This window comes from Dipodomys merriami, unplaced genomic scaffold, assembly GCF_024711535.1.
Source record: "Dipodomys merriami isolate MVZ:Mamm:240054 unplaced genomic scaffold, mDipMer1.0.p SCAF_129, whole genome shotgun sequence".
Taxonomy (NCBI): Eukaryota; Metazoa; Chordata; class Mammalia; order Rodentia; family Heteromyidae; genus Dipodomys; species Dipodomys merriami.
In genome coordinates this window covers 3,395,816-3,413,034 of record NW_027202593.1, presented here as the reverse complement: position 1 = coordinate 3,413,034, position 17,219 = coordinate 3,395,816, and the positions used below count along the sequence as shown (strand labels likewise).

General features: G+C 45.5%; 1 protein-coding gene across 1 annotated transcript in view; it reads left to right on the top strand.

The window, feature by feature from the left end:
* The window catches only part of LOC138824468 (contactin-5-like), a 356,854-nt gene that overhangs the window by 159,915 nt on the left and 179,720 nt on the right, over positions 1-17,219 (top strand). The window contains exons 4-6 of the mRNA XM_070018361.1: positions 6,510-6,716; positions 10,112-10,235; positions 11,380-11,555. Coding sequence (XP_069874462.1) covers positions 6,510-6,716; positions 10,112-10,235; positions 11,380-11,555 — 507 coding nt within the window. The remainder of the gene's footprint in view (positions 1-6,509; positions 6,717-10,111; positions 10,236-11,379; positions 11,556-17,219) is intronic.

Here is a 17,219-nt window from a genome sequence, read left to right as displayed (position 1 = left end):
GTATGTTGAATTCACTTTTAGGTGCAGATAATCTGAGTATAGTATATTATGGGAGAATTAAATTTATGTACTCGTGCAGCTGTCCTCAAAGAGCTTCTCAACAAAGCAAAGGTCCTTTATCAGCCCCAGAGTTAAGTGAACAGATAGGAAAAATCTACAGGAGGCATAAAATATTTTTAAAATACAATACAAATCCATGTACTAAATAAGTTTGAAAATATGCTTTAAACTGGAGTTATATTTTATAAAGTGCTTTATGCAAGTTAAAGTTCTTTAGGAAATCTTAGCAGTTTTGTACATAAATTTTATTTTCAAATTATACTTTTATAAAATATCCACTTCTTCATAATTAACATCTTATAGGACTAGAGAATAAACCTTCATGCAGAGCAAAAGTGACCTGGTTCATATGAGAACCACAAGTAATTCATTATTGAAAGCTAAAATTGGAGACAGAGAACACAGGAAATGGCATATATAAATTTGGAGAAGTAGTGAATCGATCTTTTGAGTTTCAGAAGAAAACTTGGCTTTTGCCTTGGAAGGGCAAAGGAAATGATGGCCGTATTGGGGCAGGCTTGTGCCGGGATGGCTCAAGGTCACACCCGTGGAATGCTGGCGTGAATCCTGGGCATGATCTGAGGAGGAAGGAAGGCGTTGGAGGTGCTCTCCGCGCTGGAGCAGGAGGGCTCGGGCACTCACTGCTGCAGAGTGTCTAGGAGGAGCATCTGTGAGGCTGGGAGGGGAAGAGGAGGCCTGAGCTGTGTTCACAGAAGTCCAGGGACAAGCCCGTGCTGGGAGGCTTTGTCTGAGTGGAGTTGGGGATGGGGGCGGGCGAAGCGTTGTCAGGATGAAGCCAAAGCAACTTGTGACTGAGGGAATTTCCACATTCCTGCTGGTCGCTCGGCAGCTGGACACAGCATTGAATCGCTGCTTATCAGGCATTTGCACCCAGCTCCCTGCCCTCCAGGGAGTTCTCAATGCTCATTAGGCATTGGCACAACTCCCTGCTCTCCAGGGAGCTCTGTGAGTTCTCGCTGCTCATTAGGCATTGGCACCCAGCTCCCCACCCTCCAGGGAGCTGTGTGAGTTCTCGCTGCCCTCCAGGGAGCTGTGTGAGTTCTCACTGCTCTCCAGGGAGCTCTGTGAGTCCACATGCCCTGGAAACCAAAGGAGGAAAATCTTCAATATAGCATAATTAAACATTATGGGAAAGAATAGGTTAGGGTGCTTTGTGACATTTCGCTAAACATGCTAGCAAGCAAAATGCACAAGTGAAGGTCACATTTGCAATTATTATGAAAGAGTCTATGTTTTAATTAGGTAGCTGATAAATGTCATCGAGGCCTAGCCACTGACCAACTATCATTTTTTTTAAGGAAGAAGAAAAACATTAGCTAAGGAGTCAGAATTACACTTGTGCATTATGATATTAAAAGTTGCAGCCACTACAAAGTGTGTTGGGCACCAAGCTAAGTGACTCTGTGGCCATCTCAACAAAACTGAAAGGTCAGCCAGGCTACTGGGCTTTCACCTGTAAACTGCAGGAGTCTGTAGGTAGGAGGATGGTGGTCTGAGTCTGGCAGCTCTTGGTAAAAATGTGAGACTCTGCTTGAAAAATAATTAAAGCTGCCAGCCTGGGGACGAGGAGACTGTGCATCTCTTCACAGTCTGCCTGACTACATGCTCCTCTCCTTGGTGATTGCAGCTAGTGCTCATCTCCTGCCAGGCCCAATCAGAAATCAGTCCTCCTGCCCACACACAGGCTGTCTGGATGGAACCTCAGTTCCCATACTTCCCTGGAAAGATGGAAATAGTTTCTTTCAAAAAAACTGAAATAAAGTCTTTCTCTGTGCAGGTCTGTGCTGAGTTTGCCCAGATTCCCTGGAGGTAGCCATTCCTGTGTTTTTCACCTCTGGGTTTCTGAAAACTCTGAAGGCAGAGGTAGCTATTTTGCTACCTCTTGTGTTTCCTGTCACCTTCCTGTGTTGGGTACAGAGCAGATTTCACCTGTGTATCACCGTGTGTGTGTGTGTGTGTGTGTGTGTGTGTGTGTGTGTGTGTGTGTGTGTGTGTGTGTGTGTGTGTGTGTGTGTGTGTGCCATGCCCCACTGCCTTTGTTATTAGCCACTTATAATTCCACTGATAAAACCCTGAGCTGCAATTCCACGCGGGGTCCATGGCTGGTGGCGCCCACACCACGTAGATTCTACACAGGACTAACCTCATGAAACCACCACCTTCGCTATTTACACATCCATAGAGTAAATTCTAAAATCACATTCCGTCCACTTCTTCATTGCAGCATTTATTGCTAAACAATGTCATCTGCTTTTCTAACTTATTACAAATAGTATCTGATCTATTGTAAACACACAGACAATAAAGGTAGAAGTTAATATGATCAGTACAGACTTAAAACTCCACTGAAACTTTAATTAGCCAAAAATTACAGGGTATTCTTCCATTACAACCAGCTCCTGCCCTTGCTGATTTCCTCAGTGATTCTTGTTCTTATCATGAAGGAAATATCAATCTAATGGAATGCATATTAGGTTTGTATCATTTTAAGGAGATGTTATATAAATATTATAGAAAAGCTGTAACAACTATGAAAAATATTCCAGTCAGTCAAACTAAAAGTATATAATTTTTCAAAATAAGTATATAATATCCAGTTGAATGTGTAATATTTTCATGATATATCTGAACATACCACTAGGCACTTGCTATTTAGAAAGGAAGATAAAGTTCTCCAACACATAAAAGATCATTATGAGTTCAGAGGTAAAGAATGCATCTTCAGAGCCGTAAAAATAATTTAAGATGGTTTCTGCTTGCCCTGAATATCTATTTTTCAATCTTACAGAAAGAACAGTAGAAGTGCAGTGCTGTTAATATTTTCCCTTACGTGTTGATACCATTATGCTTTCTGTGTCTGGCTTTGGTGCTTGAGTTTCATTCTCGGGGCTCTGCTCCTACAGCTAAAATGCTGTAAAGTTTACACATAATACATTTCCTGGGGAAAATGCTGAGTTGAGATGTAGAGTGTATCTGAATTCGGCTATTCCAAAGATGCCAAGATGCACAAACAAAGTTGAAAGAATGCACAATATTTATAAATTATTAACCGTTTCTAAATGCACTTCCCACGTGAGTCCCCACTGAGGTGTTAGGTCGCTCCTCGCTAGCTCCAGAGAACAGCCTCGGCTAAAGTTGCAGCATTAACATTACCTCTCGCCGGGAGAGGACTGGGAAAGGACTGCATGAGCAGTGACCCAGCAAGGTCAGGGATCCGATTTCCTTCTGCAAGGAGTCGTGTGGGCGTGGCCGTGCTGGGCTGGGCGGGCTGCCCTCAGTGGGGTCACGGGCCTGGCGGTGTCTTGCCCAGCCTGGCTTTGGGCTCAGTGGCTAGCATTCACATTCTTAAAGAGCCATGAATCTGTTGCTGTTACAGTCTATTTTAGTCAAAATCAAGCTAGATGTATAGGGAATGAGTGAATCTACATTAGAGCTCTGTCATTCCGAGGATTTCTGGTGTTTTTCCTGCCCTCATGCAGTTGTAGAATGATCAGATCATCATGTGAGAAGCTTGTGGAAAGGTTGAAGTACAGAATCCAGTTGTGATATTCTGTCCACATTACCCATCTTTTCAGGACTTCTAATCCCTTGTGACCATAAATAGAATTCTGAAGTTGGATTGGTATCGGAAAATTCAAGAGTATTTAAAATATTGAAAGAGAGGAAGTGCTCTTAAATGTACCTTTTATTATACTGACATATTATTTTTTTTAATTCATAAATATTGCCATAAGGAAATCCTACTTCTCTATGTCCTAATCTTGTTTCATTAATATTATTTACATTCAGTGGTAATGTCTTACCTATGATCTGACCTTTTCAGTAATGAGAAGGAATGCTGTTATCCCCAAGACTGCTAGTGGTAGCAATGGCGTTTTGACTTAGTAGGCGATGATTTTATTAAATAATCTAACAGCAATGGCCCTGGGTCATTTGATCAGGAAATATTTAATGAAGGCATTCATATTTACTCCCCCGTCTCGGAGCCAGCATTTCCTGCATGGGGCACTAGGTTAATTGAGTTTCATCACAGAATCTCAGGCCACTTTAGAAATCACTGCATGGCACATTCCCTGAGGTCTCATCTCTGTAGAACGAGAAAATAGAAGAAGAAGCGAGGAATGTGGAAGAGATTCCGCTGACATTGTCAGTGTCGGTATTTATTAAAGATGCGCCAACTTTCTCTGGAAGGAAAGTAGAGTTCCTCTCCCTTCCAGGTGCACACGGAGGGGTGTGGAGCAGGTCTTGCCGTAGCCAATGCAATCCCATCAGTACAGACAGATGCGGACTGTTCTTTAATCCATAGCTTCCGTTAGTGGCTAAGTGTTTTTGCCTAATTTACTTGTGGAAATATACCCACTAGCAAACTCTACATGCCCCGTCGGTTCCGTGGTCCACTCTTGCAGCTCCTCAGGAGAAGTTGAGCTTTGGGATTTGGTACTCAGGCTCCCATTTTGTGGCCCAATCGCAGACTTTACCGCAGTTCCTAAGGCATGACAGGAATCAGGAGAGGAGCCGTTCAGAGAATAAAGTAGTGACCGTTAGTGAAGAAGGAATAAACCAAGGGAAACAGGACGTTTGAGATGTGAAGGAAAGGGAGGTCTTAGACACGCAAACGTTTCCGAGTCACTTAGCTTTGCACTTCTCCCAGACTCCCCCACATCCTGGCCGGGAACTTAGACAGTTCTGACGACCTGTGTCTGTGCGTGATGGCCCTGGCCTGATGAACCCAACCCAGCGCTGACTCTCAGTAACGCTCCCCACGGGGAAATGTGTCCAGTTCACCACAGAGCCTGGGGATGGAGCGAAGGGCTATCTTTTCAGTCATGTTGACTAGAAGGTGAGCCTGGGGTAGATGCGCTGGTGTCTGACTGTTCCGGGCTGCTGGGGGGAAGGCGGCTCCAGCTTGCCGGGAGTGCAGCAGAGCGCCGCTCCCGCTCGTCCGCCCCATCCGCCACTCCTCTCCAGGAAGGGCAAGCTCACCATAGCGTCTGTGTAGATAGGAGAGAACAGACAGAAGGAACTTTCTGGAGACATGTCTGTGAGCATCTGGGTGGACTCACAGCCAATGACACTGAGACTTGTCTCCCCGAGTGCAGGCTGCAAACCACCTGTGGACCTTGGATGTGGGGCGACCCTGGCTTCTAAAACTTCATTACAGTTTTCTAGGCTTTTTTTTTTTTACTGATTATTCATAGCATATACATATTCAAAGCATATACATAGCTTTAAGGACAATAAGCCATAGTTCACTACTTTATGTTTGGCGTGGTGCTACTTTGTCCTCTTTATAAATGATTGGAGCACACAGTTCAAATGCAGACAAGAGAAAGGTTCAGAAGCTACAAACTGCCCTAAAGGAAAATTAGTTCTTTCCATTATATTATCCTCTAGGGGCCGAAGTGTTCATTTGCTTCCATGCCTTAAGGGAGATTTTATGTGCCCATCACCCGTCCCCAAACAGCCTGCCCAGGAAAAGTCAGCCGCTCCCGGGGAATCGGTCCTCGCATCTGGACGGCTCCTGCAGGCCCAGCTCACACATGACGTCTGCTGGAACTGGAAAGCTTCTAAAGACATACTTTCCTTGAGTTTCAGAGAAATCATATTTGTAATTCCACAGGACGGAACCTGTGCAACCTCACTTGACACCTTCATGCCCAGTGTGTGTTCTCCTCTCCCACGTTAGCTATGAGACAGCATGACATTGTAAGCGATTTTTTATTATGAGAGAGCTTACTAACAAAGACAAGATTTTTGTAGTATGTTAGCAGTTCCCAAGTGCTGTGGAAACTTTGTAGGAATGAGTTCCTATTTTTGTGAAAATGGATCTGTGTCCCATGCTCCTCTCCTGTGGACACAGGGCAGAGGCGGTGGGAGTCAGTTTAGACCCTGCAGTGTTTTCTAACCAAATGTCTCAGAAAGCAAACTAACATATGGACAGGAAATTTCTTAGGAATTACTAAGATTGGGAGTTGTGTAAGTTTCCAAACTTGATCATGTGAGCTACATGGATCATAGCAGAGCACATAGACCAAACTCCATGAGTTCCTTTAGACTGCCAAGCTCATGGGATGCAGGAGCTGTAGGTCTTTAGACACATTTCCATCCAGATAATACACGGCAGCTGACAAGGACTCCATCTGTATTGACATTTTCTCATGCAATGATAAAAATGCACTGAGTTAATGTGTCAAATGGATAGTGTACTTATAAGACAGACTCAAACGTTGATTCCCAAATACTCCTGACAGAGAATCATAGGGCTTGACTATTATTACAGCCAGTAGAATTTTAATAAATTATTTACAATATGGAAACACATTACTTTCCCACTCTGATTGTAGTGTGAACCAAATTGCAACTCCCACAGTTCCTTGAAAAAAAACTAAGCCTTCAGAGATCATTGCTTTATGGTTTTCCTTCTACAGAATATGCCAAAGCTCTTCCTGGCCTTCCTACACCTTATGCTGCTTTATTAAGAATTAAGAAGAGTTCGTCCTCACCGCTCTTTGGTGCAAAGCCCAGACCACGATACAGCAGCCCTGCACTGGGAACACCTGGCTGGCCAGGGTCTCCCCAACCTCGATACTCCCCCATCAGTCTCTACCACTCCTCAGATGCCTTCAAACCGGACGGTAAGCGACAGGAACTTGCAGGGACGGAGTGAAACAGGAAGTAAGTCTTGTCCAGACCCACCGCAATCGGGAGGGGGGGGGGTCAGGTAGTATGACCTGAGGGGGAAGAGGAGGAGCTTGTGATTAGGCCGCCCGTGTTTATTAACTGGTAAATATATACAATAGATGCCTGTATCACCCAGGCCAGGAGGTGGGAACTTGTGTTTCCTGATTTCATGTCAAATGAGTCAGTACTCATGTGACAGAAATTGCTGGTTTGTAAAAATGGCAGCAGACCGGGACAGTGCCATCCACACGGCTTACCGCTCACGTGCCCTGTGAGTGGTCCTGCTTGTCTCTTCACCGGCTCGGAGGCCAGCACACTGGGCGGCCTTGCAGTTGTGAGGATGGGGTAAACACTCAAAGATACCTTGGTTCAAGGAATTAAACTGCTTGGAAAGTTTGTAATGTTAAAGATTCAAATGTCAGTGTCGGAGGTATATAGATTTTTCAGCCTTTTCCTTTTTCAAGGTATTTGACATAAATTTAAACTTTCTGATTTTACACTGAATCTGTGTTTATCCATCTGGGAAGAAATGTATCTGTCATTTTGTGTCTAGGCATCGTCCTGTTGACTTTGTCCTTTGTGTCTGCACGTGCATTTTGTGTCTGGATTCACATTTTAATGGAGGTCATTTGTGAGATGATGTGGAAGAGTCGATGTCTAGAACTCTGAGTGACTCATATCATTTTTCACTACCAACTAGCAATCTTCTCATTTGTTTTCTTATTCCAAATGGGATACAGTGCACCTCACAATGGTAGAAGAAATAGAGCTAAGAATTGTGAGTTAAACCTATGAAAGCAGCATTGGGAGGTACGATGAGCCAGGTGCGTGGTAAACACACAGTGCCTACTGTCAGTGCTCATACTGGTTGTGATGCCTGTGAACCATCAGTGGTCTATTTCATAGAGCCTGGACCTTAAAACGGAGCGGTAATCCATTAAACTGACAACTATTGAGCCATTTTGTTCTCTGGAGAGGCCTCAATCTGAGGTTATTTTCTTTGGGGACCAATAACCTGAATATTATTTTTACTACAAAAACAATGAGTTTCATCTCAAATAGTACCTACAAAAAGAAGTCATTTTGTGGGGGCTGGGAAGGTAGCTCAGTAGTAGAGTGCTCGCCTAGCATGCATGAAGCCCTAGGTTCCATACCTCAGTACCACATACACAGAAAATGCTGGAAGTGGCACTGTGGCTCAAGTGAGCAGCAACAGCTCAGGAACAGTGCCCAAGCCCTGAGTTCAAGCCCCAGGACTGGCAAAAAAGAGGTCATTTTTCTGTATCTGCACTGTGATCTGACATGTGTGGATCAACGTGAGAATCATGGTGGACAACCTTCTCAAAGACCGGGGAGTGAAACTGGATCCCACTTACGGACAGCCTCTGGTCTAGACCACGCTTTGATTGCCAGACTCTAGTCTGCAAACAACTTAATAGAAGTTAAGCTCTCTGCTGATAAGTTTAAACTATATTTTAGATTCTCTGGAACAAGAGATCATTTGTTGTCCAAATAATCTTCCCCGCTGTTTCTGTACCCAAGCATTCGGTAACTCTTAGCCAGGTGTGACTTCGAATGCTTTTTCTGTCAAGAGTCTGGCATACGGCTTTTGTCAGGCAATTCCCTTTAGCTTTGATAGAGAGCAAACCTGAAGCTGACAAGCTCTTGTGAAAAATGAGAAAACTAATAGAGCATGAGCAGAAAGTCATCCTTCTCCCGCTCAGAGTTAAGTCACAAAGCACCACAGGAAGAAGTGCCACAGGAAGAGGTGCCACAGGAAATGACATAGGAAGTTCCACAGGAAGAAGGACCACAGGAAGGACCACAGGAAGTACCACAGGAAGTACCACAGGAAGTGCCTCAGGAAGTGCCACAGGAAGTACCTCAGGAAGGACCACAGGAAGAAGGACCACAGGAAGTGCCTCAGGAAGGACCACAGGAAGGACCACAGGAAGAAGGACCACAGGAAGTGCCTCAGGAAGGACCACAGGAAGGACCACAGGAAGAAGGACCACAGGAAGTGCCTCAGGAAGGACCACAGGAAGTGCCTCAGGAAGGACCACAGGAAGTGCCACAGGAAGTGCCTCAGGAAGTGCCACAGGAAGTGCCTCAGGAAGTACCACAGGAAGTGCCTCAGGAAGTGCCACAGGTAGAGCAAGGGTTTGTCTGAGAAACACGAGCGAGTTTTCAGAGCAATCTGGAGAAGCCATCTACTTCTGGTTTTGAATCTTGGCGACACTGTCCCAACGTGTATACAGTGAGAAGATAGGTTCCCACAGCTCACTGCAGAGTATCCTTAGAAGCAAAAACTGGGAAACACTCATCAGTCCATCGGAAGATGCCTACATGAAGAGCGTCCTATCAACTGTAGGCGACTTTAGTCACTGGTGAAGCAGGATGTGCCTACTCAGAACCCCGTGCATAGCGTGTATCATTTATATGAAGTGACTCTAATAACACACGGTCAGAAACGTGCTACAGACTGAGCATAGCGCGGCCCCTGCAACACAGAGAACAAGGCTGAGGAAAGTGGTAGAAGAACACAGAGGACCTCAGCCTGGTGAGCGTTCCTCGGGGAGAAGCTGGGCAGACAGCTGGGGCCTGCGTGGGTCAGAGCCCGCATCGGCCCAGGAGAGCCGCAGGGACCGCACTTCTGCAAAGTGGATGCCAGGATGCAGTGGAACGGGACTTCTGACTGTGGCCACCCTGTTCCCAGCCTGCTGATCTCTGGCTTGCTGCTACTGATCACAGTCCCTTCTGCTGCGAGCACAGCTCATGAATAATCAGAAGTTCAGCCCTCCATGTCTCCCTGCACGAAGACTGGAGTGAGACCCACTCGCCATGCATGCTTACTTGGTAGATATGTAGGCCATGCCATGTCTGTTAGATCCCGAAGCTAGGCCCCCATCCACGCTCTGTTTCTGTCATCAGATATTTCTGTAGCCCCTCTTCTAGGGTTGCTCAGTGTATATACTAGATTCTCTATTAGTCCTGGATATGTGGTTAGGAAATGTTTGCTTTTAGTATTATCTTCCTTAGGTCTGCTGTAGAATATGAAACATAAAGGCAATGGTTTTATAGGTGGGTATGTATATATATATAGATACATATAGATATAGATATATAATAGTGCATATATATAGTAGTGCATAAATAGTCTAGATGTTTGTCCTATGTAATGTAAGTTCCTACCATTTACTGAAACATGTAATTTGTTAGCTGTTCCTGCTTTTGGAAGTTTGCCTACTTATGATGAAGAGAGAGCCAGGTTCTTTGATATTAATCAAGGGGCTGGACCAGGCTTGCTATTTTGATGAGTCTTGAGACCTGACCTTTGTGCTTCCCACAGAAAGCGTGGACTACGGGCCAGTATTCGTGCAGGAGCCAGATGATATCATTTTCCCAACTGATTCTGAAGAAAAGAAGGTAGCCCTGAGTTGTGAAGCTCATGGAGACCCGGTCCCCAGCTACAGGTACACTGACTCCCTGCCAACCAGCACTCTTAACCAGTCCCCAGCTACAAATAGACTGATTCCTGCCAACCAGCGCTCTTAACAGTTCCCAGCTACAAACAGACTGACTCCTGCCAGCCAGCGCTTTTAACTATCCCCAGCTATAGGTAGACTAACTCCCTGCCAACCGGTGCTCTTAACCGGTCCCCAGTGATAGGTAGACTGACTCTCTGCCTGCAGGCTCCGTTAACTGGTCCCCAGCTACAGGTAGACTGACTCCCTGCCAACCAGCGCTCTTCACAGTCCCCGCTGCAGGTAGACTGACTCCCTGCCAACCAGCGCTCTTCACAGTCCCCAGCTGCAGGTAGACTGACTCCTGCCTACAGGCGCTCTTCACAGTCCCCAGCTGCAGGTAGACTGGCTCCCTGCCAACCAGCGCTCTTCACAGTCCCCAGCTACAGGTAGACTGACTCCCTGCCAACCAGCGCTCTTCACAGTCCCCAGCTACAGGTAGACTGGCTCCTGCCAACCAGCGCTCTTCACAGTCCCCAGCTGCAGGTAGACTGGCTCCTGCCTACAGGCGCTCTTCACAGTCCCCGCTGCAGGTAGACTGGCTCCTGCCTACAGGCGCTCTTCACAGTCCCCACTGCAGGTAGACTGGCTCCTGCCAACCAGCGCTCTTTGCAGTCCCTGCTGCAGGTAGACTGACTCCTGCCAACCAGCGCTCTTTGCAGTCCCCAGCTGCAGGTAGACTGGCTCCTGCCAACCAGCGCTCTTCACAGTCCCCAGCTGCAGGTAGACTGGCTCCCTGCCAACCAGCGCTCTTCACAGTCCCCAGCTGCAGGTAGACTGGCTCCTGCCTACAGGCGCTCTTCACAGTCCCCAGCTGCAGGTAGACTGGCTCCTGCCTACAGGCGCTCTTCACAGTCCCCAGCTGCAGGTAGACTGGCTCCTGCCTACAGGCGCTCTTCGCAGTCCCCGCTGCAGGTAGACTGACTCCTGCCTACAGGCGCTCTTTGCAGTCCCCGCTGCAGGTAGACTGGCTCCCTGCCAACTAGCGCTCTTTGCAGCCCCCGCTGCAGGTAGACTGGCACTCGTAGCCGCTCTCCCTCGAGTGCTGGGGTGTCTCAGCAGTTCTCACCCTGGGGTCTTGCGCGTTTCTCAGGTGGCTCCGGAATGGAACAGAGGTGGACTGGGAAGGTGACTTCCGCTACCGGCTGCTGGACGGCACCCTGGTCATAAGCAGCCCCAGCGAGGTGAAGGATGCCGGCCACTACCAGTGTGTAGCCTCCAACACCTTTGGAAGTGTGCTCAGTAGAGAAGCGACTCTGCAGTTTGCCTGTGAGTAAACACATCCTTCCCATATACTACATACACACTTTAATTCAGTAAAAATTTAAAATTGTCCTGACACCATGGTCAGCATTAAAAAGTATGCAGAAATGCTTTTCTCCTTGAGATATTTTGAATTTTCTTGACGTATTTGTTGTCTCCAAAATGAACCTGACATACTAGTATGGGAGGTTTAAAAAAATCCTATTCATTAAAGCAGATAAAATTTTAGAACAGCTACTTATCTGCTTTTTATTCTCCTGCTGTCGGTTGCCTTAACTGTTTCCTGTAGATCACTCACAGCATAAAATAGTCTTTCCTAGAAACTCCGTAGGCAACCCCCGTGATGGTTCTTGTATTTCAGATTTTTAGTATAGTTGCCCGATAGCCTGACTTTTGTATTAAAAAAAAAAGATACCACAGAGACCTGTATCGTGGGCCGCGTTGCTGTGCATCAGCCAGGTAGATGCGTGACGGCGTTCTCGTCGGGTTCCATTGCCTAGCAGTGCCACTGGCGTGTTTTGTGTGACTTCCCTTTTTTATGATATGTGCCCAGTGACAAAGTCACGAGATGCGTTTCTCAACTCATGTTGTCACAATGCGTGACTGTGTAATACAATATGTGTTTTCTAAAGAGTCTATGTTTGATTAGCTCAATAATTCTCAATAAACTCAATTCTCGGTAAACACTTGAAATTATTTCACTTACGGGGAGCACATGCCAATAGAAGAGGCGAGCTACCATGTGAAAACTTTCACACTGTTTTACGTACATAATCCTATTTAAATTTAAACTTTTGAGGATTACCATCTTCAAGAAATTGAAGAGGAGGGCCAGAAATCCTTGTAATAAAATATCAAACTGTATCAGCTAAGCAAGTTATCATTTAATGAGGTTTAAGCTAAAATTATAATCTGAAGAATGAAACAATTGATTTTTCTTGACATAATCTTTCTCACATAATTAACCTTGAATCCAGACACCTCATTATAGAAGTGTAAAGAACAAAAGAAATGAATTACGGGTTGATAATGAATCCAGTTTGGATAGCAATGAGCCAGGTTCCAGAAAAATCTGAATGCTGTCTTTTAAAGTAGAATTGCCGAAGGTCTTCAGATAGGTACATTTATCGATGTAAAATGTATCAAGATAGTAGCTTGAAAATACTGCTTTTATTTTCAGATACTGTGTATGGTGTTTCAGAGAGCCTAACTAACACTTTCCTCATGCATATTAACAAGATAACCTACTGAATGGAGCAAATAACTTTTTACTCTTCAATAGAGGGACCTTCTCAAGACAGACACAGCAAAACCAGAAACCATGATACACCAATAGTAATGATCCATATTATCTGACACACTGTAGTTCTTATTAATAGACTATATGTATACATTGTTTTTCTTCCTACAGTGGTTTTTTTTTTTCTGCATGCTTTACCATAGAAATTTCTTTCTGGAGGACCCTCAGGTCCACAGCCGGTGCCTTCCTAGGCTTGGCTCCACGTGTGGACAGCTGTCTAACAGTCATCTACCATGGGCCACGCACTCCCCACTGGGAAGCCGTGGCAGATGACCTAACCTCATCAGATCAAAGCCATCCCACACCTCAGTGAGAGCTGTGCTTGCTTATTTTCACTTAAATATCGGGGGAGACCTACCTGTGCATCAAGTTTGGCTTCTTCTTAGGACACCTTGACACTCTGGAGACCTCCCTCGGGCTGTAGGTTAGAGACGCAGAACTGTGTGTGCCTGGTCGAAGCACTGGGTCACCTGACGTGACCTTGAAATCCGCAACCTGCCTGGGCATGATTGTGTTTGTTTATGGTATTAAAGATTGAGTCCTTTTGGCTTGATCTGTGTGAACTTGTGGTTTTAGAGGAAGGTGTCGGCCTGGGTGATGCAGAGTGATCCTCCTGCAGTGCGGTGGGGCACATGCCTGGCACCGAGGGCTGGCAGAGAGCCGAGGCTGGGGCTCACGGAGTGGCATGAGGGAGGGGGCTGGGCACAGAGGGGCCTCGGGGCCTCGCAGCGCCATCCCTGCGTGAAGCCAGCAGCCAGGTTAATTACCCTGGAGAAAGCCAGGTTCCTTAAATGTGAGGAGGATGAGCCACGAGTTACACACTCAATTCACCGATCAGTTTTTAAATCTGCTTTTGATTTGAGCAGCCCACCGATCTGAATACCCGAAGCTCGCTTGCCCCCTGCCATCCTGACGCACGGTTCAGTGTGTGCCCGTGGGGGGTCTGCCAGGTTCTAAGTGGATTTTTATCAAAATGGTTCCAATTAGTTACGACTAATACTGTAGTTTAGCATTCATAAATACCTCACAAGGGAATAGTAAGAATTAATGAGGAGGAATTATGTTGGCAACCTTGTTTTCTAATACAGAAAGACATAAATGCACATGAAACTGCATGCTCTTGCTAGTGATGATTGGTTACTGGTTATCAGTAAGATTGCTCTTGACGCAGTATATTGTATTCCTGGAGTGTGTGTGTATCATGAGTGTAACGCCTCCCTTGCCCAGTGACAAGCAAGCATACTGCGGGGCGCGCTGTCATCTGCCAGCTCAGGGCCACGCGGCCCAGAGCACTGCACGCTCCACCCTCAGAAACTCAAAGCTCAGAGCAATTTCTCCAAAGTTGGGAGTTTTAGAAATAATTCATGTCAGCAAGTCAAACATGAAATGAATCAAGAAGAAAATCTCCTCATGCTCATGTCTCTTGCTTTAAAAATATCTTCATAAGCAATCCTTGGTAAATTGATAGTTCATATCTGAATTTGAACATACTGCTTTTCAGGGCATGTAGATGATTTAGATCCAGAATATTCCATTAGTTTTCCTGAAGCAGTTGATTAAAATAACCTCCTAAACTTTTGAGAGATTACGATTCATGGGCTTTGTATTTAAGCCCTTTAATTTAACCTTTCATTTCCATACGAAACTCAGAAATTACTTCTCAGGCTTTTCCCTCACTTTTCCTCCTAAAATAAAATTGACCTTAGACTTTGAAACCACACTTTGCTAGTGTTTAACAGGTAATGAAATTATTTGGATAATTGCTAACCCCATAGTATATCCGGAGCTTTATTTCATTAGTCTATGAGCCTTTGTCCATAATAACTTTATTAACTCATTTGAATATTCATCTGAGTGGAAGGAGTCACACTGCCAAGGATGAGCCCATAAGCTGTAAAGTTACCACGTTTGCCTGTGAAATAATTGTTTTATCTCTTTCTTACATACATAAACAATCAGGTTTAAAAAAAAATAAAATGGACTACTCACAGGAAGACACAGTTTAAATGTTTAAATGTTCCTTTCCAAAAAAAACAGTCACTATGGTCATACTCAATGTGTTATTTATGGTTTTGGTTTAAACAACGTTTAAATGAAGTGGTTAAAGCCAGGCACTGGTGGCTCACACCTGTAATTCTAGCCACTCAGGAGGCTGAGATCCGGAGGATTGCAGTCTGAAGCCAGTCCATACAGGAAAGTTAATGAAATTCCTATCTCCATTTAATCAACACAAAGCTGGAAGTGGAGCTGTAGCTCCAGTGGTAGCGCACCAGCCATGAGAGAAAAAGACAAGAGCATGAAGCCTTGCGTTCTAGCCCAGTACCAGCACCAAGTTGTTAAGAGTATATCACATTTGAAAATGGAGCGGCCTCAAATCTGTTACTTTGTGTCAATTCTAGATTTGCCAGCCTATGTTTACTATAAGTACTTTCTGAATTTTCTGATTTGTCCTTAGGGAAAACACACAGCCACTCTTAAAACATTCATAGAAAGTCAAAATAAACAACACAATTCAGACAGAAAAAAATCTTACCAGAAGTGGCGATGTGGCTCAAGTGGTAGAGCCCTAGCCTTGAGCTGAAGAGCTGAGGGACAGCGCCCAGGCCCAGAGTTCAGGCCCCACAACCGACCAAAATAAATAAATAAATAAATAAAAAATTTAAAAACTACTTAAAAATATCTTACCAATTACAAAACCCAGAATTGTAAGGGATCTTTTACCATACTTAATTTGAATATAAATAGGTAAATGAGGGTAATTAATCTTGCTGCATAAATCATTTAACCCTAAATAGATGGGTGTAATATTTCTATATTCAAAATGTACAGCAACAGTTGTGAGAGTATTAATGAATGCAATTCATATAAATACAGATGTTGACATTTGTTATTTTGTATGCCCTTGGTAACAACTTTGTGTTGGATAAGTACCTGAGGATGGCTGAGATGTCACGGAGGAGCACCAGCCCTTACCTGTCTGGCAGGATGACTTCCCTGCGGCTGGACTGAGGGGAGGAGTGCAGTTCTAGAATTCTAGCACTGTCCCTCTTTGGCGCGGGACAGTGAATGCCCCCGTCTGTTGCGAGGCCTCCTTGAGTTGCAGGACAGAGGGACGGAGCTGAGCAAACCAAGCAGCAGCCTTGCTCTCAGGTTCCTGGAAAAGCACGAGCAAGAGCTCGCTGTCCCAAGATGAGTGCCACAGCCATGCCCACAGCAAGGTCAAGCCAGAGACAAGCCCACGGCACAGCAAGGTCAAGCCAGAGACAAGCCCACGGCACAGCAAGGTCCAGCCAGAGCAAGGTCAAACCAGGATGATGCCCAGGGCACAGCAAGGTCAAGCCAGAGACAAGCCCACGGCACAGCAAGGTCAAACCAGGATGATGCCCACGGCACAGCAAGGTCAAGCCAGAGTGATGCCCATGGCACAGCAAGGTCAAACCAGAGACAAGCCCACGGCACAGCAAGGTCCAGCCAGAGCAAGGTCAAACCAGGATGATGCCCACGGCACAGCAAGGTCAAACCAGAGACATGCCCAGGGCACAGCAAGGTCAAACCAGAGCAAGGTCAAACCAGGATGATGCCCAGGGCACAGCAAGGTCAAGCCAGAGACAAGCCCACGGCACAGCAAGGTCCATCCAGAGCACGCCCACCGTGAGGCCAAATGGGCACAGCCACACACCCTCCTTTGGATCAAGCTTACCGTAGTCCCTGCCACTTGAGTGACACTCTGTGAGTGCTACAAGCGTAAGCTGAAACCAGCTAGGAGCATTAAAAGGTGCTTTCATACGCTCAAAATTAGGATTTAGGAAATAAGCTTAAACGGAAGTTCAAATTTTATGGTCTGAGTTTGCTCTTTTTTGGAAGTACTCATAAAATGTATAATATTAATCTAGTTGTTTGTAGTAGATATTTTCTTAACATAACCTGGATGATGGTATTAAAAACATGGATAAAGCTAAATGAGCATTTAAATATAAAACACAAAGACTGTCAACCTAATCTTGTTTGCCTTCACAAGCCTGATCATTTCTAATGAGCTTTCCTTCAGTGTTGTCAAATACAGGACAGCGGCAGCTAGCTAAGGACAGGCGTTGTGGGAGCATTGTCTAACCGTGACAGCCCGCCAGCTCGCTAGGGACAGACAGGCACTGGGAATGAGGAAGCAGGTCTGCCGCAGGCCCGTGGGCAGCCCAGCGGGGCCCGCGCCTGTGCGCTCAGAACAGCTGTGTGTCTGTCTCCTGGGCCCTGACGTGGAGGTAAAGGATCATCTTCGTGTAGAACTATAAAGTAGAATTGCTTTTCTTGGGTCCTAGTTTATGCAGACTTTTTGTAGACTTATTTCCCCTGTCTACAACCTTCTGTGTGGATAG